Source organism: Caloenas nicobarica, chromosome 1, assembly GCF_036013445.1.
Source record: "Caloenas nicobarica isolate bCalNic1 chromosome 1, bCalNic1.hap1, whole genome shotgun sequence".
NCBI lineage: Eukaryota > Metazoa > Chordata > Aves > Columbiformes > Columbidae > Caloenas > Caloenas nicobarica.
In genome coordinates this window covers 113633018-113658218 of record NC_088245.1, presented here as the reverse complement: position 1 = coordinate 113658218, position 25201 = coordinate 113633018, and the positions used below count along the sequence as shown (strand labels likewise).

Genomic DNA, 25201 nt, shown 5'->3' with positions numbered 1-25201 from the left:
TGGCTACCCTGAGATAACAAATGAAAAAAGGCAGGATGAAGGAAGGAGGGGGCCAAAAGCAAAAATGTCAAAAAGAGAATTGGAGTGGGACACAAGTCATGACTCACCATCCCTGTAGGCATCCAGGAACTCGTAGAGGGAGCCCAGAGACAGCAGGGCAGTGGGATGGCTGTAAGTCCCACCTGCATCAGATCCCACCTCAGGGGTGGAACTCCTGCAGCTGTGGATAACAAGCATTGAAGACTGTAAGTAAAAAGGTAGGGGAGATTCTAGAGGGCCCCATCTCCTTCTGTCCTCCTCTGTCACAGAAAGGGCATACATTTGGATGCCCAGTCATCATACTCGTGTCCATTACTCCACGGAGATTTTCCCAAATTATGCTCCAGACTTCTAGAATTAGCTCAGGAAACAAGCTGTCCCCCAAGAGGGAGGATGAGCAAACAAAATCCCTGGGAGCCAGAATCTAAGAATCTCTTCACATAACATGTTACCTGGGTCTTAAAAGGTATTGCCTTGTTAAATGCTTATTGATGCTTATCTCTAACCATAACATTCCAAGTGTGAGGAACGTCCTTTGTTTATTTGCTGTTGTTTTTATCTCTGTGGTAAAAGTAGATGACATTAAATTTCTGCATATAATGAACTGCTTCATGTTGACCTAGATTCCTTTTCATTCCTGTATTAAAAATATTATAATCATATGTTTGTACTATAATTTAGTGCAGGAGACAACTTGTAAGAAGAGGATGCATTTACTTATATCACAATTTACCTCTCACTCTAGGTGGGATTTATTTTACTTTCTTTTCTTGTGTGATTATTTTTGAACACAGTAGCTTGAAGTACAGTCTGTCACCACATCTAATATTTAATCTGTTTTTCTGGATTGAACATACCGTAGTATGTAACTGTTTACTCTTCCCACCCCGCACCCTCCAACTTTACGAATGTTTCTTTTCCTGTCTGGTGGTAGGCCTAATATGCTTGATTAATGTTGATTGGAAGCAGATTAATTTAAATTTCAGATCTTCAGAAGTCAGCTTGGATTTTTGTCTGCCTATGATTACCTATTTACTTTCAGTAATATTTTTGTGGGACTTGTTTACATTAATATTAAAGCTACTAAACATTGGAGATTAAAATTCAAAAGTTGTTCAGAAAGATGAAACTAATCTGCTGTGAAATTAGGCCCAGGTCTGCACAGACATTGAGTTAACACGTGAGGGAAATGAATGGAATTTTTTTTTCTTTAATATCAGAGGCCATTCTGGAAAAGCAGAGCTTTTGATATATTAAACAAGATTAGGAAGACAGAAAAAAAAAAAATTGTTTCACTGGTCAGTTTTTTTTAAATAGGATATTATGGGGTGGCTGTGGTGAACAATGGAGATAATTTAACATATGGCAAATCAACTTCTTGCATTACAAACATCACTTAAGTAAGGTCTAATATATCATATGCAGAGGTGTTATTTTAGTATCAAGAAATCATTATTTTCAAACCCCATTTGTAAAGAAATATGTGTCATGAGACAGTTGCGTTCTTCTAATTCTCTCAGCTGCTGGTTGGTAGGCTTTGGTTTTGATATGTTTTTTGTTTGGTTTTGGTTTTTTTGTTTGTTTTGTTTTGTTTTTTGTAATCTTCGTTGCTCTCATGTCTCCAATGGGTTTAGATTTATTGTCTTCAGTAAAATACCATCATTAGGGATTAGAAGTTAGTACACAGCAGTAATGCTTCTGTAGCTGGGCACTATTATATCACTGCTTCCATTAATGCTGTTTACAGGAAATTTATACTTTATTATGTGTATCAGAACATCATGATTTGCTATTTTTAAAAGGGTCACTTTAGTAAAAACGTGCTCTTAAAAATAATTAGCATTGGGAAAAATCATTATTCTTGATGGAAAACTAAGTATACTTCTTGGCTTATTTTAATAATTAACTGTCATTTTTTTCCCCTGCCCAGGCCCTGTATTTGCTGTCGTGATTTTTTTTTTTTTTTAAAAAAACTTTAAGTACAGATGGTTTCTCCCCTAGCATACATTTACAATGTTGCCCATGGTGTAGTATAGTGACACCTCGCATCTCTAGCTATAGAAAACAATCTGGGGAGGACAGCATGGAGCTTTGTGTTGGCTTATTTATTTCCAACCTGTTCCTATATTTAGTCCAAGTGATTCAGTGCTGTTGGATTTGAACTATGCCATTCACTGATTCTTAATTTCTAATATTGTTGGCACAGAAGAATGTGCTTAGTTAAAAACTTGACTGCTTTGAATGCAAATCAGAGAACCAAGTGGCCCAATCAGTATTGGTGATATATTTATTCATTATTTTTCTTCACTATATGTGTCTGCTCATGCATATTTGAACTCAACTGGCAATTATAAACACCTTGTAAGAAAATGTATGCTTATAAATACCTGGATTCAAGACGTCAAGAAAGGTTAGATAGATATCATTCAAATGATAAATATAATATTTTCACTATCACTTTACCTGAATAAAATTTGAACTTTTAAAAAACGGTTTCATATACTGAGAACATTTTTTTTCCTTATGTACTATGAGCAGAATTAGTGGAACAAAAACAACAAGTCTGATGATATTGGTTTTGTTTGTTTTCTTTTGTGAGATGGACGTTTTTGTCTGTGGATTTTTTGTTTGTTTGCTTGTTTTTATTAGGAGTGTGTTTTGACTGATTTGCAAGATACATACTGTAATAATTTGATGGGTCTACTGATTTCTTCTCTTCCTCCTATCAGTGTATAAAACTTGTATTTTAACACTTTATATAAGTATATATATGTGTAGTGTTAAATTGCTTTATGTTACTTTTTTTCCACCAAAAAAATGGCTTCTGGTATTTTTTTCAGGTGTCCAAAGATCTTCCAGAGAAACAAAAAGAGATAGAGATTCTATTAAAGGATTTCATTGAACTTGATCAACAACTAAATCAGGTGATATTGTGGGTAACGCCTGTCAAGAACCAGCTGGAGCTTTATAACAAAGTGGGTCAGCCGGGAGCTTTTGATATTAAGGTAAAATGTATTCCATTTTAAAAAAGAATCAGGATACTTAGTGGTCAAAAAGTCAGTTGTAGGATCAGCTGTATAATTTATATTAATAATATAGCTTTGAGACAGAAGTCAGTAATAGTCCTCAGAAGTTCTATGAATTAAGGAAAACTTTTATTTTCCATAAGCGGTTTCCAGTGATAGGACAGTTTAGAACCAATGGTTCCAAGGTAAAATATAAATATAATCTATTATTTTTGTCATATCATATACATGAAAAAATAGCCTCCAACATTAGTACAGCAAATAATTTTAATACAAAGCTAACAAAAATTCAAAATAACAGTGTTGGACCATTTACGCTATTTCATTCAAGTTAATATGACTATCAAAATCAGAATAGTTAGGGCCATATCATGATTCTCATATTGCAAGAAAGATATTGAACTGCACAAATAACATTCCAGTAGTCAGTAAAGCTGATTGTCTAGTAATTGTGATTAAAAATTTGTAATCTGATCCTTGATATTTATTTAGTCATTTAAAAAAATTCCTGTATATGACTTGGGTGAGGTGAGAGAAATTAAGGATGAGAAATACTGATTAGAATCAACTGGCCTGCTGGGTGTTTACTCAGACCTTTTGTCTTTGCTTTTTCTGTCTAGGCATATATGAGCTTATCTTCACATAAACTGGGGAAATATTTAAAATACAATAGCTTATTGAAATCCATGAAATTTCTTTGGTTTGTAGTAGCTGAGCATCTTTTTCACTTAGATGAATATTAAACAGAATACACTGTTTTGTATTGATTTTGATGATGCAATTTTCAGTGAAAAATGAAACAACTGTAAATATTTAAATCTTTTATTGCCTTGCATGAAATGGAATGATTCCTGCTTCTGAAGATGTGTGAATTTGCTGAGTATTTTTGTTAAATTCACTTTAACTTAGTGTCTTTTAAGGAACTATTTTTAGTGCCAAAACTCTTTTTATGTCATACAATCCCATTATATAAAACAGTGAATCTCATGTCCTGTTGCAGTCCTATAATTGACAGAATGAGTTCAACAATAGCATTCATTCCCTTTTTAAAAGACAAAATTAATATAGCTCTTTGCAAATGTCTTTATACATACTGAATGAGTGATGGAATTTTGCTTTCAAGAAAATTATTGATCTTTCCTATATTTTAACAAAAATTTGTCATTGTTTTATCTTTCCTTTGATTATATTTTTCCATTCTGTTTCCTTTTTTTCTAGAATAATGACACCATTGAAGTTTATATAAAATAAAAGCAGGGCTAAATTGCTGCAAATTATAAGTGTATTGCTTTTCACACTGCTTGTGGAAGAAATATTCTCTTTGGCTCTTTCAGTCCTCTTATGGTGATGCGACAGGAATGTTTCTGAAAAACTGTTGAAAGAACAGAAAAAAAATTTAAAAATCTGTAGTCCTGAAGTGGTGGGACGAAATAGTGTATGTCAAGAGAGGTGAGGGAACAACAAAGAACTCCAAAGAAAGGAAAATACATTTTCTCTCTGGGAAAGAGCCTACTATATTTATTTCATGGTTAAATTTAGATCACTTAGATTGACCAGTTTTGATTGAAGATGTAGCAGCTAGTTGTTTATACTGTTGTAAGCACTGTGAGCATATGAAGCGTATTAACTTTTATCTGCCTCTTATATATCTGGATTGTCTCTAAAAGACGTAGATTTAACATCTTAAAAGCTTTTTGCTTGATGGCTTACTCAGACTGTAATTTTTAAGGAGAGAATCTCTTAAATTAAAGACTCTTTATTAAATCTCTGAAGGCAAATGGGATTCTTATAACTTTAAGGTTAAGAATAAACATAGTAAGAGTGTTGACACTGTTAATCGTAACAAAACACAGCAAAAAAGAGTAGATGTTATTTAGAAAAGCAGCCTGTTTGTGACAATATTCCATTTGATATTCAACTTCAACCCCATATTTCAGATCCATTCTAACATGCTGTCTGCATTGATTAGGTCAAGCATATGAATACCTGTGCTCTTGAATCATTGTTGATGTGATTATGTTTATGTGTATTTTTAAATTACTATCCACATGACAACACGGCTCAGGAAACCCTCATGTATTTATGACAATATAATTTGTATTTTTAATTTTCTTGGCCATTATTTAGAGTCTAATAATTTTTAGTGGTGGTTTCCAAAATCCCAAGTAGGCTTTAATAACTCACTCATTTCTCATTTAATAAATAAGAGAAAGGATTCTCTATTCCCAGGGTTTAAAAACATCTGTAGCACTATTTGCTTTGCTCATGTTATTAATCCTTAATTACAGTTTTCTTCTATAAACAAAGATTTTTTTTAAAAAAAAAGTCCAAATAAAACAATGTTAGAATGCATATTTGCAAGCTACCAATTTGAAGTATTAAGACAGACCTTATTTATTTGTAGGTGTTGAATTTTTTTTTTTACCACATTGATATAATCTCTCTTCTTAATCATAGCATAATACAGACTGCTGCTGTGAAATACCTATGTATATTGCATAGGAAAGGCACAAAATCTACATCTATAAGAATCTGTTGACTCTACCACTACTTGTGAACACTGGAACATTTCCAGGTTTGCAATGTACCTTCAATGTAGCTTCTCATGCATCTAAAATATATTTCATAGTTTGTCTAAAAGTCTTCGGACTTTTCTGGTTTTCCAAGCTAACAGTACGACGTCTGTACATTTGCTTTTTGACCTGGAGTTATTCTCATTCTGGTAGCTGTTTTGCATGGTTTATTATTTATACCTCACAAACTTTGATGAAATCAGCATTAATTTCCTTATTTTACAAAATAGTACAAAGAAAATACTACAAAAATTGTCTGCATTATAACATATAAAAAGACAGAATTACTTAACACTGCAGTTTTGTTTACAGCACTGCTTCTGCCAGCGATGATGTCCAGGTTATCGGTGTTATAGCCATTGCCGTTGGATATAGACATGTCAGGAGACACCTTCGGTATAGACATATTGAAATTCATCTCTTACTGTGTGGTTGTTTTTTATGTGCTGATATTTTTTTTTTTTTTATCAGTACTTCTCTCGGTACTGGTGACATATGGCTAGAGTAAAGCCCACTTTCTTAGTCCTGCTTTCAGTTTACATTGACAGAGTGAAAAAAGTCATTCAATAAAAATACAGAGCTAAAGATGTGCATTTTGTAACTCCTTAGCATTCAAATTTAATGGTTTTGCTGGTCATATTGTCCCAGTTCTTAGTGACATGAGTAAACCTGAATCCTAAGAAGTGATGGCTGTTTTGCAACTGTTAATGCAACCATATCCTCTCAGCGCAAAGCTGGGGTCCTGCAGGACAACATGGATGATATGAGATATGATTTTTGATGTAAGGAAGTTTTATTTAGCCTTTTCAGATCTGTCTGGATGTGGTTCCAAAGAGCAGCAGCTCCACTTCTGCCTTGTTTGTTGGCCTCTCTGAGCGTAGCTTTGCTTCTTTCAAATCTGTGGCATTTTCTTAGTATTTTGAGATATATTTCCCATGGTACCTTGGCAATTCTTTGGGCTAGAAATGTATGGAGAGGAGGATATCCATCTAACAGCGGCAGATACTAGACTAACATCAAAGCAAGCTGTATAGCAGTTACTGAGGTGCAGACATGCATGGTCTCCACTTTTCTCTTTAACCTAGACATCATTGACCAACATTCTGTCAAATATTCTTTTTGCGATAAATATTAATATAAACAAGAGCCTCTAAAACAAGCCCTCATATACTGTTGGAATATTACATTTTTATATGAAGACCTGTTCTACCGAAACAGTTCTAGCTATTGCATGATATATGGCAAACCTGGAGCTGACTTTGAACAGGCAACTATTTGTCATCTCTCAGAAATGTGCATAGAATTAGTACAATTGGTTCAATTTGAGGTCAACAGATACTGCTCTGATCATCCAGTCAGACCTGCTCTATAAAGTAATGCTTTCAGTTGTCTGAATTATTTCCTACTTGAACTGCAATACACCTTTCTCAAAAAGAAACCAACCGCAACACGACTGGTTTCTAATTTCCAGGTATGGACAGTCATCACATCCTGTGGTAAATTACTTCAACGGTTGAGTTAAAAACATGCACATTTTTCCTCGACTGAGTTTGTTCAGTTCCGTCTTTCTGTCACTGCTTTGTTTGCCAAACTAGAGCTCCAGTATTGCATTCATAGGCAGTAATGAAGTTTTCTTCTAAACTCTGTTTGTTATCCATCATTACTGTTCTAATTCAGATAAGAAAGCAAATATAGAGTGTCTAATGAGTATTACTTCAAAAAGTAATTATTGTTATGGTCAACGCAATTATTTTTGTGGTCCAGATAATAATGTGGTTATCTTTAATCACAAGGTTAGTGTGGCTAAGTTAGCTAATCAGAGTCTAAGTAGGTGGCAAATGTTGCTATAATGGAAGGTATAGTTGCTTCTGCATTGTCTCTGTAATGGAATATTTAAGGACCTACATGAGCACTTCGAAATGTATTTATTCTGATCCAGCCATCCAACTTTAATATACTTAAACCATTTAGGGATATGCTATTCTGAACATGTGGTTATAGACCTATACTTTACACTTTGAAACAGCTTTGCCTATGGCATCAACAATCTGTGGAGCTCCAGAATTATGGCTAAAGGAACTTGTGTGAGCACTGACCTTTATTTCCTCCTACTGACTGTTCTGCTGAGATTTGTTTACTTCACCTGCAAGAAAAAGAATAAGGAGAATCCTGGAAGGGAGGGTAACAAGTGATGCTTCACTAGTTGTTTGACAGCTTAAGAAAATACCTTCGGTCTAACTTTTTATCCTGATTTCTCTCAATTTAATTTTCCTCTAAATATTTATTTCCTCATAGTCCTGTTTAATCCCAATTCTATATATGATAAGACCCCAAGTCCTTCAGAATTTTGATTAGGTATTCCCTGTTGCTTACAGCAAGAACCTCAGAAGGCTTTAAAGAATGATTAGATTCAGAAATCAAGTATCAGTCTAACAGAACTAGAATAGTAGGGCTTTCTTAAATGTATAAATATCAAAATTACTGGATAAGACAAAACAGGAGTAAAAGCTTTACTATCACAACCTTCTGCAACTGTGACAGATAAAATTAACATTCTGCAGTCTGTTACAGTCAGATTGCACTTTTTAAATGTAATCCATGTAACATTTGTGTAGTGCTAAGGCTTTAAAGAAATACTTTAGGCAGGAGTTAAAGGGTTTTTTACAGTCAGAAAACAAACCACTTATATCCAAAATGTACATGTGTGTACACACACATAGTAAGTTTTATTGTGTTGTGATATAGTCAACAAGAAATAATTAGCTAAAATAATTTTTAGGAACCCAACTGTGTAAAGAATTGCAAGTATATTGTCTAGTAAGGGAGAGATAAGTAAAGCGTCAAATTAGGCTAATGCTAATATGTTTCTAGTTGCTGCTATTTTTTAGCTGTTACTACAGATTATTTGCTTTGGTATTTACTGTTTGAAATCTATGGGTCAGTATTTTTATAAAGCTAAGCATCTAAGTCTTCTGTAAAATTTAAGTTCACAGGTTTCTTCAGTCCTGCTCGATTAGTATAATAAACATGCTGATTCTTTTTTTTTCTTTTGTGTCCAGAAGTGCAGTCCAGAGAAAACCACCTTTGTTAAGCAAGAAAACAAATAGCTAGTATTTTTGATATATATAATAAATATTAGTCTACTGAAACACTTTTAAAATATTATTATTTAACTCAGTAGCCTTATTCATAATAGAAAATACCACTAACTGATTATCGATTAGTACTAGCTCATTGTAGATTATAATCTACAAAATTTTGTCAGTTTTAACACAGCTGGAGTAGTGCCAAACTGATTGCGGGAAGAAAGAAGTAGAAAATAAGGAGCAAAAATCAAATTTATGAGTTTGTAGAATTTTATTTTACTGCCTATATATTTCATCACAAGAATTTTTCTCTCTTATGCGTAAGTTCCCCATAAACAGTCTCTTTTCTAAGCATTCACTTTTCGGCAGTCCTTGAAACAGAAAAAAATGTGGTGAATAACAAAATCTAACCAGTGTTGGTAGAAGCATTTTGCATCTCTTGTCAAAATCATTAGTGTAGTATGTTGTGACTGCTGTGTTTTGCTTGTTTAACTACCATTAAGGTGTCTGTAGTTATGTGATTGGAGTGTGGTTTTGCAATATTTGGCCACAGAATGGAATCTCTAGCTGTGGTGTGCCTGGTCATTGCCACCACTACATACAGCTTTGAGCAATCATTCAGAAACCCATATAGATGTACAAGCAAATTGCATGAAGGAAAAATGGGCTGGAAAGGTCCCTTATGAATGGAATGTAAAAATGAAAACCTGTTTACAGCCTAGTAACCTGAAAATACAAATTAACACTTGTTAAGAAAATGGTAGGTAAATGCATATATGCAAATTCTGTATTTAAACACCCAACAAAGTAATCTTGGAAATAATTTCATTAGGTGCATATTAGCTCTGATTCCCACACAGTACTTTTAGTGTAACAAACAGCACTTTAGTGAGGGAATACTAAAAGTTACCAGCTCATATTGCACAAAAATAAGTAGGAAAAACTTTTTATTTTCTCACTTACCTATGAAAACTGGTTGAATAGTGGATTTTTTTTTTTTTTTTTTAAATTCCCAGGCTATCTCCTCTCAAGTGAATTTCAGGTTGAAAACACTTCTCCTGAGTTTCTTTATGTGAACTGAATTTAAGTACATATTTTAAAGAAAATGCCAAAACGCATAAGTTGCAGTACTTTGAAAAACAAATGCAAAAAAACTCAAAGTATTTTAATCTTTTTTTTAAATATTTGTCTAAAGAGCAAATATAAATTCTTTCAAAATAGAGTTATCTCTTCATCCAAGGAACTAATACAGAGTTGCAACCAGTATTTGTATAACTAGAACTTAATTTTGGGCAGAATGCTGTCATTCCATTTTCAATCATTGTCTTTTTGGACTTGTCTGACTCAGTGCATATATATATTATTCTGAGAATTATTATCTTTTCCGCATAACCCTGTGAAAACAAAGTCTGCTTACCAGAGGTGAGCAGCTAAAGGTAGTAGAACGCTTCAGGACAAATGCCTTTGGCCTGTTCTGAATCTCTTGGAAAACTAGAGATTTACTGGTTATATGTGAAAGACCTTGATAACAGCTGGCCAGATGGACAGTGAGTGTCTGGTAAAAATCCTTTTTGATGGTATCTCTTTGCCTGAATTTCACTTCTTGAATTTTTCAACAGGGAGCTGTGGTCTGCACTGTGGCTAACACGATCTGTTAGGCATACAGGTCTTGTGATTGTAGTTCCATGGCTAAGGTTTTGTTAAATTCTGCATTTTAAGTGCTGTTTCACCTTCTGAGTTATCTATTATATTCTCAAAATCTGCACTTAGATTTTGATTGTAGAATTAATATTTTTAGATTAATCAAAGAATCCATTAACTAGTTTGGGTCAAAGTGTGTATAAAACAGCATCTTTTCTTCTCTGCACTTTTTTTTTCCCGAACAATGACAGCAAATGTAAAAGGTGCATAGAAAAATACTTACAACTAAATGAAAATACAGATGTTCACCCAAGCTCATTCTGTATTCCTCTATATTTTTCTGGTTGAACATGCTGCATAGTGTAAGATATGGATACACTGAGCTAATAGTGCTTAGAGTTTTGGTTTGCATTTCCAGATTTTATTTTAATAATATGCATATTACCACTGAATACATTTTTGTGGGATTTATTTGCATATAATACTTTACTTCCACAAATTCTTTGCCATTGCAATGATTTACTTTTTGGGATCAAGTGACCTGGGATACTGAGTATAATTCCAGTTCCCCTGCTGTTATAGAAGGAACTGGAGGTGCTCTTTTCCAACCTGAGGAGACAAAACTATCCTACACATTCTAAAAATGTCTGTTGATGTGCTCCTTACCTCTTCAGGAGAGCTCAGGTTGTGCTGGATGGAATGAAGGTTATGGGGAGAAGAGAGTGTGGAGGAGAAGTGGGAAGTAGTAGTGCCTGCTCCTCTGCCTCCTAAAAGCCTTAGGGGTCACCATACCTCCTCTGGCCATAGGAGGAGGTTAAAGCTGCACATCCTCAGAATTCCTCCAAGTCTTTGTTCCAGCACTGCTATTTGCCCTGTAAGACACTTTTCCAGGAGGACTGTGGGAGACCCAAGTGATTATAGATTATGAGGACACAGAGCGGACGAACAGAAATGTGAGTGCTTGCACTTTAAGGAATGAATGGAAAAATGATGCTCTGAACAGGGAAAGAGTTGACAAAGCGCAGAAATTCCTGTTCCCGCTTCTAGCTCACCGAAATCCTTCTGACTCTTCCAAATCTTCTTCTCTAGACAATATTAAAAACCACTTTATGCTTTTCAGCCACCTTGCCTCCAAATCATCTTGCAATCTCACTGGTCCTTTCTCCCTGCTTGCTTCTGGGTCGTCACTCACTCATTCTGTACTCCTCTATAACTGACATTTCTTTTCAAAGGTTTACACAACCGTGATTTTTGCCTATACTGCTAAAGAAGCTTTGAAGTGTCTCTGGGTGTAGTATTAATACCTGTTTACTGTCCATGGTGATCACTTGCCATATATTTAAAGTAGCATATTGTGTTCAGTTTTGGCGGATAAAAATAGGCCATCCTTAAAAAATTAAATAACTTTATTCTTAAAAAATAACTTGTATGTGGGGTTTGTCCTTGATAAGCTTTGAATGACCGTAGGGAAGCTGTCTACTCTTGTCAATCACTTCATTATATACTCAACAACCTTTGGTTAGAACATAAGAGAGCAGCATGACTGAGGATTAGCAAACCTAATTGTAGACAAATAAAATTCACCCACACAAGAGAATGAAAGTACTGACTGGACATTGCTGTATTTTTCCTTCCATCAGCCTTCACTTGTCAGTGTCTGCTTGACAAGCTAGGCCAGATAAGTCAGATTTTAACTATTTATTTATACTTTTACCCTTTCATTTTGCTAACATCCTTTTAAAGGGGTAGTCTTTATATGCAATAAGAGGCAGTATAGTTTGTCCACATCAGCAAGTAAGGAATACGTACCCCAGACATCTCACTGTATTCTGACATTTGTTTTCTGATTTAGCAAAAGGTTGAACTGTGAAAACTTCCGATGATGAAATATTGTTTGATTATTTAAACTACTCCTATTTTCAATGCGTTATTAAGATCTGCACTAAATGTCAATTTAATCAACTCACAGAACCTAGAGATTGATATTCTATACATAAATCAACTATCACTCTTTCCAGAAATCTTTTTATGAGACTTTGAGAAGCAACCTACTCAAAGTCTTCCTTGTCAGCTTTGAACATTTAGATTTTGAACAGTCTGTATCCAAACCTCTATTATGCCCCCGTCCCCCCTCAAAAAAAAGAAGAAAACCCAACCAACCAAACAAAAAAAACCAAACAAAAAACCCCACAAAAAACTCCAAACAAACAAACAAAAAACCCAACCAAACAAAACTATTCGAAGTGCAAGAATATTAAACAATATTAACTGTAAATGGATTGTGAAAATGTGGTAAAACTTTCCCAACAGGTAATCATTGTAAATTTTCTAATCTATAACAGACTTTGCAGCCTCAGGAATGCATTCCAAAACATATCTTGTCCCACTGTCTCAGGAGAGGAAAGATTTTTGAAAAGCGATCAAGTATTTAATGTGTGGTTGTATTTTTCTAGGAAATAATGGCTGACTAGTAAATCAATATGTGATTTTGTTCTTGAAAGCTTAAGCTTTTTAGAAGAGTGGCTGAGTTCCTTGGAAGCTAGTGAGGTTGTACCTCAGCTTTGTCTTTTGGCTTCCTCCTTGTACTATTAAAAACAGCTCAGGAACTAGTCCCAGAGAAAAGCATAATACAAATGACCAAATAAATATAGAAGGAAACTTATAGAAATGACAGAGCAGTTTACCAAAGATCTAGTGAAGTCAATACCAAAACTATAGCTTGCTTCAGTGTAGGTAGGTTTTCAGAGATAGGATATTTCCTCTCCTATTCAGAAAACACAGTTTTCTAAGATTCTCACAGTTTGTGTTCTTTTTCACGTGCTCTTATCTTAGCAGAAAACCTTCTTTCTCTTCAAAACCCAATTCTTGAAAGTTCTTGATCATTCTTCTTCTGGATAATGCATGTTATTTATTAAACAGTCACTCCCCTTCTGTAAGATTATGTATTTTGCTCTACTGATCACATACAATTATAGAATACTGGAAGCAGAAGCAGCACCCATACAAATGACTGCTTATATCTACACAAGGTCCTATTAGCTTTGGTTTAATTTGCTTTGAATTGATTGCTACATAATAAATATTAGGAGCAGGGAATGTATAGCTTCTCATTTTTGTGTACTTTAATAGCTATCTGAATTTTTGGTGTTTGATAGAGATTTGAACAAGTTTGACTTGATCTATATTAATTTAATTGATATCTGTGTAAAAATATTTTTATTTATGTTTTGAGTAAATAAAAAAACATACACCTAAAAGAATCTTAGCTCCTTCTAACACTAAAGTCAGTGATAATGTGGAAAACAGTCTATACTGTTCCAGATCTTGTGCTAAATTCCAAGTAAATGTAGCTTTGAGATATTGGGCACATATCTCTTGTGAGATACTGTTGTAAAGAGAGTCAACGTGTTAGATATTACAAATTCTGCAGTGAAAAATGAGTACTGGTGGGTCAGAATTCTTTCTAAACCACTGCTGTGGATTAACCTGGGTGAACAGCTCAGCCCCACACAACCACTCACTCACTGCCCCCCAGTGGGATGGGGGAGAGTATCAGAAGGGCAAAAGTGAGAAAACTCATGGGTTAAGACAAAGACAGTTTAATAGTTAAAGCAAAGCTGCCCATGCAGGCAAAACAAAACACGGAATTAATTCATTACTACCCCTCAGCAGGCAAGTGTTCAGCCATCTCCTGGAAAGCTGAGCTCCATCAAGCATAGTGGTTACTCAATAAGACAAACACCATCACTCCGAATGTCCCCCTTTCCTCCTCCTTCTTTCCCACAGCTTTTATTTTTGAACATGATATCACACGGTATGGAATATCCCTTTGGTCGGCTGTCCCAGCTGTGTCCCCTCCCAGCTTCTTGTGCACACTCAGCCTATTTGCTGGTGGGACAGTGTGAGAAACAGAAGAGGCCGTGACTCTGTGTAAGCACTGCTCAGCAATAGCTAAAACATCCCTGTGTTATCAACACTGTTTTTATCATAAAGGCAAAACATAGCACCATATGGGCTGCTGTGAAGAAAATTGACTTCATCCCAGCCATACCCAGTACATCCATGTAAATCCGTGCTGTGACTATTGTTAAACACTGGGCACTTTTGCTTACTAGGTTTTCTCATTTTTTTACTTAGTAATTAGATTTTTCTTCATTCAGGGTGAGATGAATGGGTGAAATTTTTAAAAAGTTAAACTTCTGATAATGTATTTTCTCATAGAAATTTATTTTTTTTAAAGTGCCACCACCCAGATTGTGAATATAACTTAGCCATTTGCAGTTCCAAACCGAGCGGTTGGAAATTAGCAAACTACATATTTTCCAAACCGTAAGAACGTAAATTCCATTTACTGATGTCTACCCCTGCTTCTGCTGCTGAAGCAACAAACTGGAGGAGCAATATTTACCATTTCTTGCAGTAATATATGCCACTGTAACTATTGGAAGACAAACTACAGAAATACAGTAATTTATTTTGTTTTTTTCTAATTTCCTTTTGCAGACAGAAACTCCTCTAAAAATATTTTTTTATTTACTGAAGTTGAAAAGAGGAGTAAAATTTGCATATAAGCCCTGACCTAAGAGAAAGAAGAATAAACAACTGAGAACTAACTGACCAAATAAGTAAATGTCTCCCTCCCAAGTTAAATAATTTGTAATTCAGTTTATTTCAACTGTCATTACCTGTGCAATGAAAGAGAAGAAATTATGATTTCTTTCTTTCCTGTTTACAAGAGGAAATAAACATTTTTTGTGACTCAATACTTTTATAACCAAATTTCACTTGGCAGTCAAGTTGCCTATGATGGTAGTCCAGATCTGCTACTGTGACAATCTAAGTAACTTTTCTTCCTCTTAAGCTGTTGTCCTTCAGCATCAAAAGGAACATACAACTGAGAGCTTGTAAAATTATTGGGACTTTCCTTATTTTCTCACAATAATTTCTCATTATATTTTTCTACCAAATTTCCTTCTCTCTTATATTATGTACTGGAACTAACACAGAATCTGCAGTCTAGGTGGAACAGGAGCAGCTGCTGCATCCTGTGTCCTGTCCAGCCTCAAAACAAAATATTCTGAATCATATCTAGTCTCAAACATTTATTCTTACAGGGCCTTTTCACAGTCCAACTGGATGATTAACTGTGTTTTATTGGTGTATGACCACCATAACCAAATTGTTTTCATATGCTGTATGTGCAGGTCATGTATTTACAGCTAATAATTTAATCTATCTTCAGTACTTCCAGGAAGTTTCCTTTACAGGACAGACAGCTGCGATGGACAGATACTGACTTCTCTGTGTGGGGAAAAAAACCCCTATATTTCATCTCCTCTAGATGTACAGAGGAAGCTCACAAATTTCTGATAGCCAACAGGAAAATGTGCTTTGGAAGAAACGTCCCTTCAGTCTGCAAAGTGGTGGCAATTACTGTTTCGGCCACTTTGCATTGCTTAGATTTTGAAACCTACTTAGTTCCATTTCATTGTGGAGGATTTCCTTTTTGTTTTCTTTCCTTCCCCTTTCCCATAAGAGGAATAAGAGGTATTGCAAAGAGTTGAATGATGAAAAACAACACCAGGTCTTAATAGACAGGATGTCTGCATATTTTGCGAACTGCACAAATGCTGCATTCATAGGTTGACAAAGTAGTTATGAACTCTAAAATTGAATTCTTGTACTTCTAGAAGGAAGAGGTCCTCTGTGTAGTGCTCTTTTCTGTTAAATAATTGTTCCTCCTCTGAGTTACCTCAAAAATTGTTCACATAGGTCAAGAGCTATAGTTGCATCTATTTTCCAATCTCTCATTAAAATCAGATGGCTGTCTTTTGCGCACTTTACTTGAAAAACCTACATGAATCTCACAGTATTCTTTTCCCCAACAAGATAGCTTCTAACACTGCCTTGGGATAATATTTTGTGTCTCACACATTTAAAAGAACAGTGATTTAGGGTAATAGAGGAAAGAATGGTTATTTTATTTACTCATTAAAGTGGCAGTTTTAGAGGCAGGTACATAAAATTGCTTGTCTGTTAGTCACAGAATATTTTTAGCGGTAAAGCAATTTTACACTAAGCTTCCACCTAAGCCACTAACAGAATGGTCTTTAAAATGGTCTTTAAATTAAATGACTTGTTTGTTGTTTTTTCTTTTTTTGTTGTGTTTTTTTTTTGTTTGGTTTGTTGGTTTTGTTTGTTTTTTTAATAAAACCCTAAGACAGGAAGGTGAAGTTAAATTCTGTAATTTAGATGTTCACAGGGCATTTTCTTTCTGTATAGAGATAAGTAAAATATTCAGGAAGTTACCAAACCTTTTCATCTCTTATGTAGAGAAAAAAAAGAAAGGTACAAGCTTGTCTTTCCTTGAATTTTATCAAGATTGACTAAAGTTCTTATTAAGGAAATTCAAATATTGGCAACCACGTGTTTTCCCCTAGTGGATTAGATCCCACCTCAATATGGCCACTAAGTGAATATTGAGAATGCCATTGACACTCCTGTCTGACCTGCCATCAAGATCCAGTGTTCACTGTGGTGTATCTGAACTTTATATTTTAATTAAGTCTCCTCTGACCATTCTTCTTTGCAGTGGTTTAGCTTGTTAGACTGCTCCATGAATGGGAATGTGCAGAGCTAAGTCAAAAGAAAAAATAAGGTCACTTATTTAGAATCAGAATTCTTGAAGGTGGGAATACATTCACATTTTCTACCCACATGCCTTTCTTTACTTGTGAGGAAAAACTGAGGCACTGGGAATCTCACCATTTATTTATAGCTTTTCCCCTAAAATACCTGGGATTACTAACCAGAAAGAGAGGCGTGAACTTTGCTGGAACTTCTCATGTGCATGAATAAGAAAATCCACCTCAGAGAATTCTGGTTACAAGTTACAATCTCCTTTGTCTAAAAGACAAGAAAAAATGTAATTACACGTAGTTTTCTGTTATCAAGTGAAATATGTATGGGGATTTTTTTATTATTTTGAAAAAGTCTTCTTTAAATTAAAAGCCTCCAAATTATTTTAGATTTTACATTTGATATATTTGCTTGTTAAATAGCACTGCCTTGTCTTGATTAGTAAAGTGAGGGGAAATTGCTTACCACTTCTGTTTTCCTGTGAATAAATTCTCTTTAATCTTAATTTAATGTACCATCCTGATAAGCACAGAATCACAGAATAGTTGGGGTTGGAAGGGACCTCTGGAGATCATCTAGTCCAACCCACCTGCTAAAGCAGGTTCACCCAGAGTAGATTGCACAGGAATGTGTCCAGGTGGGCTTTGAATGTTTCCAGAGAAGGAAACTCCACAACATCTCTGGGCAGCCTGTTCCAGTGCTCTGGCACCTCAAAGAAGTTTCTCCTTATGTTTAGGTGGAACCTCCTTGGCTTCAGTCTGCGCCCATTGGCCCTCATCCTATCGCTGGGCACCACTGAAAGGAGTCTGGTCCCATCCTCTTGACATCCACCCTTGAGATATTTATAAGCATTGATAAGATCCCCTCTCAGCCTTCTCTTCTACTGCCTGAACAGACCCAGCTGTCTCAGTCTCTCTTCATAAGAAAGGTGCTCTAGGCCCCTAATCATCTTCGTAGCACTCTGCTGGACTCTCTCCAGTAATTCCTTCTCCTTCTTAAACTGGGGAGCCCAGAACTGGATGCAGTACTCCAGATGCAGCCTCACCAGGGCAGTGTAGAGTGGGAGGAGAACCTCCCTCAACCTGCTGCTCACACTCTTCTTAATGCACCCCAGGATACCATTGGCCTTCTTGGCCACAAGGGCACATTGTTGACTCATGGTCAACCTGGTGTCTACCAGAACTCCCAGGTCATTCTCTTCAGTTCTGCTTTCCAGCAGGTCCACCCCTAACCTGTACTGGTGCCTGGGGTTATTCCTCCCCAGGTGCAGGACCCTACACTTGCCCTTGTTGAACTTCATCAGGTGGTTCTCTGCCCAGTCCTCCAGTCTGTCCAGTAGTGTTGCTGAATGGCAGCACAGCTATCTGGTGTGTCAGCCCTTCCTCCCGGTTTGATATCATCTGCAAACTTGCTGAGGGTGTACTCAGTCTTTTCATCCAGGTCATCGATGAACAGGTTGAACAGGATTGGACCTAACACTGACCCCTGGGGGACCCCACTAACTACAGGCCTCCAAACAGACTCTGCACTATTGATCACAACCCTCTGAGCTCTGCCATCCAGACAGTTCATGATCCCTCTCACTGTGCATTCATCCAGCCTGCACTTCCTGAGCTTGCCTTTGAGGTTTTGAGAAATGATGTCAAAAGCCTTGCTGAAATAAAAGTAGATGATGTCCACTGCTCTTCTCTCATCTACCCAGCCAGCCATACCATCACAGAAGGCTGTCAGGTTGGTCAAACATGATAAAAAGAGGTGGTGACTTTTAAAAGAAGTCTCTATTTTAATTTCAAGTTATATTTTTTTTTATTTGAAGGTGACTACTTGTGATAGCACAAGGGGTAATGCTTCTGGTTGAAGCAGTGAAGGTTGAGGGCTGCCTTGGTTGCAGCGAACATGAGATGGTGGAGTTCAGGATCTTGTGTGGCAAGAACAGAATAGCAAGCAGAAGTGCAACCCTGGACTTCACCAGGGCCAACTTTGGCCTTTTCAAACAATTGCTAGGGGAAATCCTGTGGGAAAGGCTGCTTGAAGGTGAAGGGGCTCAAGATAGTTGGTTAGCATTTAGGGACTGCTTCTACCAAGCTCAAGAGCAGAACATCCCAAAACGTAGGAAGTCAAGGAAGAGAGGCAGGAGACCTGCGTGGTTAAACAGGGAACTGCTGCATAAGCTCAAGTGGAAGAGGAGAGTTTACAGATCATGGAAGGAGGGGCTGGCCACTTGGGAAGAATATAAGGCTGTTGTCAGAGGACGTAGGGAGGCAACTAGGAAAGCTAAGGCCTCCTTAGAATTAAGCCTTCAAGAGTGGTCAAGGACAACAGAAAGAGTTTCTTCAAATACATGGCAGATAAAACTAACACCAGAGGCAATGTCGGCCCACTGATGAGTGGGGTGGGTGCCCTGGTGACAGAAGATACAGAGAAGGCAGAGTTACTGAATGCCTTCTTTGTCTACTCTGCTGGAGGCTGTCCTGAGGAGCCCCGTACACCTGAGGCCCCAGAGGAAGTCAGGACAATGGAGGAGTCTGCCTTAGTTGATGAGGACTGGGTTAGGGAGCAATTAAGCAATCTGGACATCCATAAATCCATGGGTCCAGATGGGATGCACCCGCGGGTGCTGAGGGAGCTGGCTGAAGTCATTGCTGGACCACTCTCCATCATCTTTGTCAAGTCTTGGGAAATGGGAGAGGTGCCTGAGGACTGGAGGAAAGCAAATGTCACTCCAGTTTTCAAAAAGGGCAAGAAAGAAGACCTGGGTAACTATAGACTGGTCAGCCTCGTCTCCATCCCTGGGAAAGTGATGGAACACCTTATCCTTGGTGCCATCTTAAGACATATCAAGGATAAGAGGGTCATTAGGGGCAGTCAACATGGCTTCACCAAGGGGTAGTCGTGCTTGACCAACCTCATAGCCTTTTATGAAGACATAATGAGGTGGATAGATGATGGCAGAGTGGTGGATGTGGTCTACCTCGACTTCAGTAAAGCATTTGACACAGTCTCCCACAGCATCCTTGCTGCTAAACTGAGGAAGTGTGGTCTGGACGATCGGGTAGTGAAGTGGACCGTGAACTGGCTGAAGGAAAGAAGCCAGAGAGTCGTGGTCAATGGGGCAGAGTCTAGTTGGAAGCCTGTATCTAGTGGAGTGCCTCAAGGGTCAGTTCTGGGACCAATACTATTCAATATATTCATCAATGACTTGGATGAGGGAATAGAGTGCAGTGTCAGCAAGTTTGCTGATGACACCAAGCTGGGAGGAGTGGCTGACATGCCAGAAGGTTGTGCTGCCATCCAGCAAGACCTGGACAGGCTGGAGAGTTGGGCAGGGAAAAATTTAATGAAATATAACAAGGGCAAGTGTAGAGTCTTGCATCTGGGCAGGAACAACCCCAGGTTCTAATATAAGTTGGGGAACGACCTGTTAGAGAGCAGTGTAGGGGAAAGGGACCTGGCGGTCCTGGTGGACAGCAGGATGACCATGAGCCAGCACTGTGCCCTTGCGGCCAAGAAGGCCAATGGCATCCTGAGGTGTATTAGAAGGGGGGTGGTTAGTAGGTCGAGAGAGGTTCTCCTTCCCCTCTACTCTGCCCTGGTGAGACCTCATCTGGAATATTGTGTCCAGTTCTGGGCCCCTCAGTTCAAGAAGGACAGGGAACTGCTGGAGAGTCCAGCGCAGAGCCACGAAGATGATTGAGGGAGTGGAGCATCTCCCTGATGAGGAAAGGCTGAGGGAGCTGGGTCTCTTTAGCTTGGAGAAAAGGAGACTGAGGGGTGACCTCATTAATGTTTATAAATATGTAAAGGGTGGGTGCCACAAGGATGGAGCCAGGCTCTTCTTGGTGACAACCAACGATAGGACAAGGGGCAATGGGTACAAACTGGAACACAGGAGGTTCCACTTAAATGTGAGAAGAAACTTCTTCACAGTGAGGGTGACAGAGCACTGGAACAGGCTGCCCAGGGAGGTTGTGGAGTCTCCTTCTCTGGAGACATTCGAAACCCGCCTGGACGCCTTCCTGTGTAACCTCATTTAGGTGTTCCTGCTCTGGCAGGGGGATTGGACTAGATGATCTTTTGAGGTCCCTTCCAATCCCTAACATTTTGTGACTGAGTGGAGATTCAGGCAAGACACGTGGAAGAAACTTTTTTATAATGAGGGTGGTGAAACAGTGGCACAGGTTCCCCAGAGAGGTGGTAGATGCCCTGTCCCTGGAGACATTCCAGGTCAGGCTGGACAGGGCTCTGAGCAACCTGATCTAGTTGAAGACGTCCTTGCTCAATAATGGGGAGTTGGACTAGATGACCTTTGAAGATCCCTTCCAATGCAAACTATTCTATGATTCCGTGATTAAACTTCATTTTTGCATTGTTCTTCACCATTAAGACACAGGTTTAATCAGCTTGAGCTTCTCCTACTGTCCCTGCAGAAATTGTCCCATGGACATAATCTCCTTGCGAAATTGGCCCCAAAAGTTTTACCAGCATTACCAGAGATTGTGAATCAGAGCTTGTGATTTCTTAATATAGACCAACACACAGTCTGAAATGCTGCAGATACTTTTATAGATAATGTCTGGGCCTCCTATGACATATGTAGCATATGTTAAACAGCCTGTCTGTGTCTGCTAGGATAGTTACCATCTCTTGAAATAACATATGTCAAGCCATCAAACTTTCTATTCCATTGCCATACACACCAGAGGTTTAGTCAATATATTGCTTTCAGCTAGGGAGTATGAATTTTCTAAGTTCTGAGCTATATCAACAGACTCTTGTAGTCCAGATGGGGCTGTAGACAAGTCTCTGCCACTTTTTCTGCCTGTAAATTTTTTCAGCAGGTTGAGTTGCCATGTTGTTGGAAATGCAGAAGCCAATGTGGCTTATTCAGCAGTAGGTTTTCATCAGTTCGGAAACACCATTTTAACATCGCTGAAATTCGTAGATGATACGTCATAGAAAAAAGGTGGCCTCTGATTCTTGTTGTTTATATATGTTTGAGAAACAGCAGTTTCCAATGATGATATATTTTAGTTTGCCATATGTGTGAAAAGTTTAATTAGCATATTCATCACCCAGCCCAGAAGTAGCATTTCTTTCACAGGCACTTCATAAATTGTGCAATTCCAGCAGAGTCAGCTCTGTCTCCCACGCTGTGTCTGCCCTACAGGCATCCTCCCACAGCAAGCAAAGTGAGCGTGGCAGAGGAGTCAATGAGCTTGAATCAGGACTTCTAAAAAGTTACTGCTCTGGTATTATCTAAAACCTGCTGGACATGAGCACGGACAATTCCTATTGGCTTTAGTAGTAGCTTGGCTTTTGTGATCAAGAGCAGATGTCAGGCTCTGCTCTTGGAGTGTGCTCCTCTCCTGGATCCTGCACAGGCTAGATAATAACTGTGGTCTCTTTGTGACAAGTGAACCATTGGAGGACACGTTACAGTCGTTACCTTTTTGTTCTCTTTGGGAACTAAATGATGGAGCAGTATCCTGAAACTACTCCATTGACTGTTGACCCATATTAATAGGGTATCGCCTAGCAAATGGATTTGAAATTGCTGGAAACTTGCTCACTGGGTAGAATTCATCAAGGGGCTATCCCATCAGGCAGAGAACTGGGCAAAGAGCTCCCTCAAAGTTACTGCAGCAATTTAATATCAGGTGTGCACTTATTTTAAATCATTTTGTGATCTTTTTAGATGATGTTGAAATTAATGTGCGACAGTCAAGGAGTAGTTGGTGCTCTAACATACAAGATATCTGTTAATTTCAGCAGTGTCCAAATGAATGACAAAATACTGAGAACCTCTTCTTCCCCTGCATTCTTATCTCTGTTCTTATTTCCACATAAATCTGAAATGAAACATCATGCTATATTGGATAGACTTGCACAATGCATTTCAGTTTAGGTCAAGGCCATTGATTTTTGAAATATTAGACTACACAAGATTACTTCGTGTAACTCCAGAGAATTGTAGAGCAGAAGGAATTGGTGATTTAACAGCTAAACACATTACATTTCTGTTACATGGCTATGGAAAATTATACCTGTATTCTATCCATAAAGAACAAATAACTTTTGAATCCATAAAGAATACCTTTTCAAATGTTTATATAATATGTACAAATGGGTCATCTTAGTTCGTATATGTCTTGTGTATACCAGTATTAGCATAAAATAATGACAATGAAAAGGATCATTAAATGTTTTCTTCTTTTCTGCAGAATGTAGAGTTGCATGGTACCATCAGTCAGTCATTTTGCCTTTTTTTCTTTTTCTCTCATTTTTAAAAGGGAAATTAGCCTATTTGTATGTCTGTATATGGTAAATCATGATTCAAATTTCAATGCAGAAGGTACAGTACAAATAAATACTGAGCAGCGAAATTTTGTTACAGCTACAGGACTTTGAGTAGTAACTCCTGTTATGAATAGTCTTTTTAATTAGTCTGGAGTGCTTTCCCTAGGCAGGTTCTTCTGTGTTTGAATTTTCGATCTCTGATCGTGGAACTTGTACTGTTATGGTTAATGACTGTTATTACCAACCTAGTCAGATACAAGACAAAACTTAAGAGAACCTTCTGAAAGAGCCTCTGCTTTTCTTCATGTCTAGAAAATGTCAAGGGGAAGTGGTGACAATGACCTGGGAGGGAGCTGTGAGTGCTCAGCTTTGCTCCATCCTTGTCGCAGCTGCTGAGACCATTGGAGGGGTCCCTCTGAGGGGCGTTCAGGGCAGGGCCTGGCAGCCTGGGCCCATCCCAGCCCGCAGCCAGGAGGCGTCAGGGCAGCCCCAGCCCTGGGCATTGGGCACCTGCCTGGGGTGAACATGGGCCCACGGGTTGGCCCAGATCTGCAGGGCCCATGACCAGGCAGGGCAGGGCTGTGGGGGGCTGAAGATGGGCCCTACTGCAGCACTGCTGGGGCAGGAGCTGTTGGCCCCAGGAGGGCTGACGTGTGGTCCTGGGCCACGGGCAGAGTGAGGGGAGCTATGCTGGGAGCTGGACAAGGGCAGTCAGGGCTGGTAGTTCCCTCGGGGTCTGGGACTGTGTTAGGTGCCCTCCTAGACTGCACCTTCCACAGCGGTTCCAGCCTGAAAGAAACCAGTTTGTGTGTTACCATACCAGTCCACGGTGGAAACCGAAACCCAGTGAGTGGGGAAGACTCAGAGATCCACTTCAAAGGTAAAGCCATGCTGCAGGTTAAACCAGCACACATAGTGATCTTGATATTCTTGGACTCTGCTGGGAGTTGTAATGTGTTTTTCCTGCTACAGAATTTCTTATGATACCTGGTGATGTTATAAAATATTGCAGAGGTTTTGCATCGCTTTTCAGTGCTCGTTCTCTATGAATCCTTAAAGTTATATCTCATGAATATTAAAATGTCTAATAAAAAGCAATTAAATACAAACATGTTTCAAATATCATTGCAAGAAATGGCACAAGTTTTTATTCACTCAATTTGCTGTCAATAAAAAATAGTTGAAAAGGCGAATGGGAGAAAGTGAATTTATCAACACTTTTTGGTTTTACTGATTGTTCATAAAGTTTTGCAAGTAAAATTTCAGGCAGCACTGTAGAAATGTTTTCTATGTTGACTTGAAACAGGTGAGCAAAATGGCCCCTTTCTGAGACTAAAAATGACATAGATTTCAAGAAGTTTATTGCAGAGCAAAGAATAGCAGATTTCTGCCGATGAAATGATGTGTCAGATTAGATAGCAACAAGCCTGGCACACAATCTAGTCTGTTGTCACACTAATGATAACTGAGGCTGTGGACAGAAAATCAAGTTGGAGAGTCAGTGGATAGGCTGCAATATTGGTTAGAACAAGGTAATCAAGCTATAAAATAGGCTGGAGAAGAGTGAAGAGAGGAAAACAAAAACAAACTAGGCAGTTAATTGTAATGTCTTTGATAACCCTGGAATTTTTCTTTCTCTCTCTCTCTTTTTTTTTTTTTTTGCTAATATAACTGGAAAAATGAAAACAATATGAATCTTTGAACTCCAAGTGTAGTTTTTCTTTTACATATTTCAGCGATTTTGATTTTTTTTTTTTCTTTTGTCTATATGCAGTGCTTCAACCATTATTTGGTTAGTGCCTGATGAAATGAAGCTCCTGAATGTTAGGAAGGGTTTCTATGAGTTGCCTTATGTTAGCACATGAATTATACCTTTCCAGATTAAAAAAGAATATTGCTA

The 25201-nt window shown here is 37.9% G+C and overlaps 1 protein-coding gene across 11 annotated transcripts in view; it reads left to right on the top strand.

Moving 5' to 3' along the window:
- The window catches only part of DMD (dystrophin), a 1281342-nt gene that overhangs the window by 880258 nt on the left and 375883 nt on the right, over window positions 1-25201 (top strand). For all 11 annotated transcript variants that reach the window (XM_065627016.1, XM_065627025.1, XM_065626998.1 and 8 more), the window contains one exon: window positions 2880-3044. In XM_065627016.1, the coding sequence (XP_065483088.1) occupies window positions 2880-3044 (165 nt within the window). The remainder of the gene's footprint in view (window positions 1-2879; window positions 3045-25201) is intronic.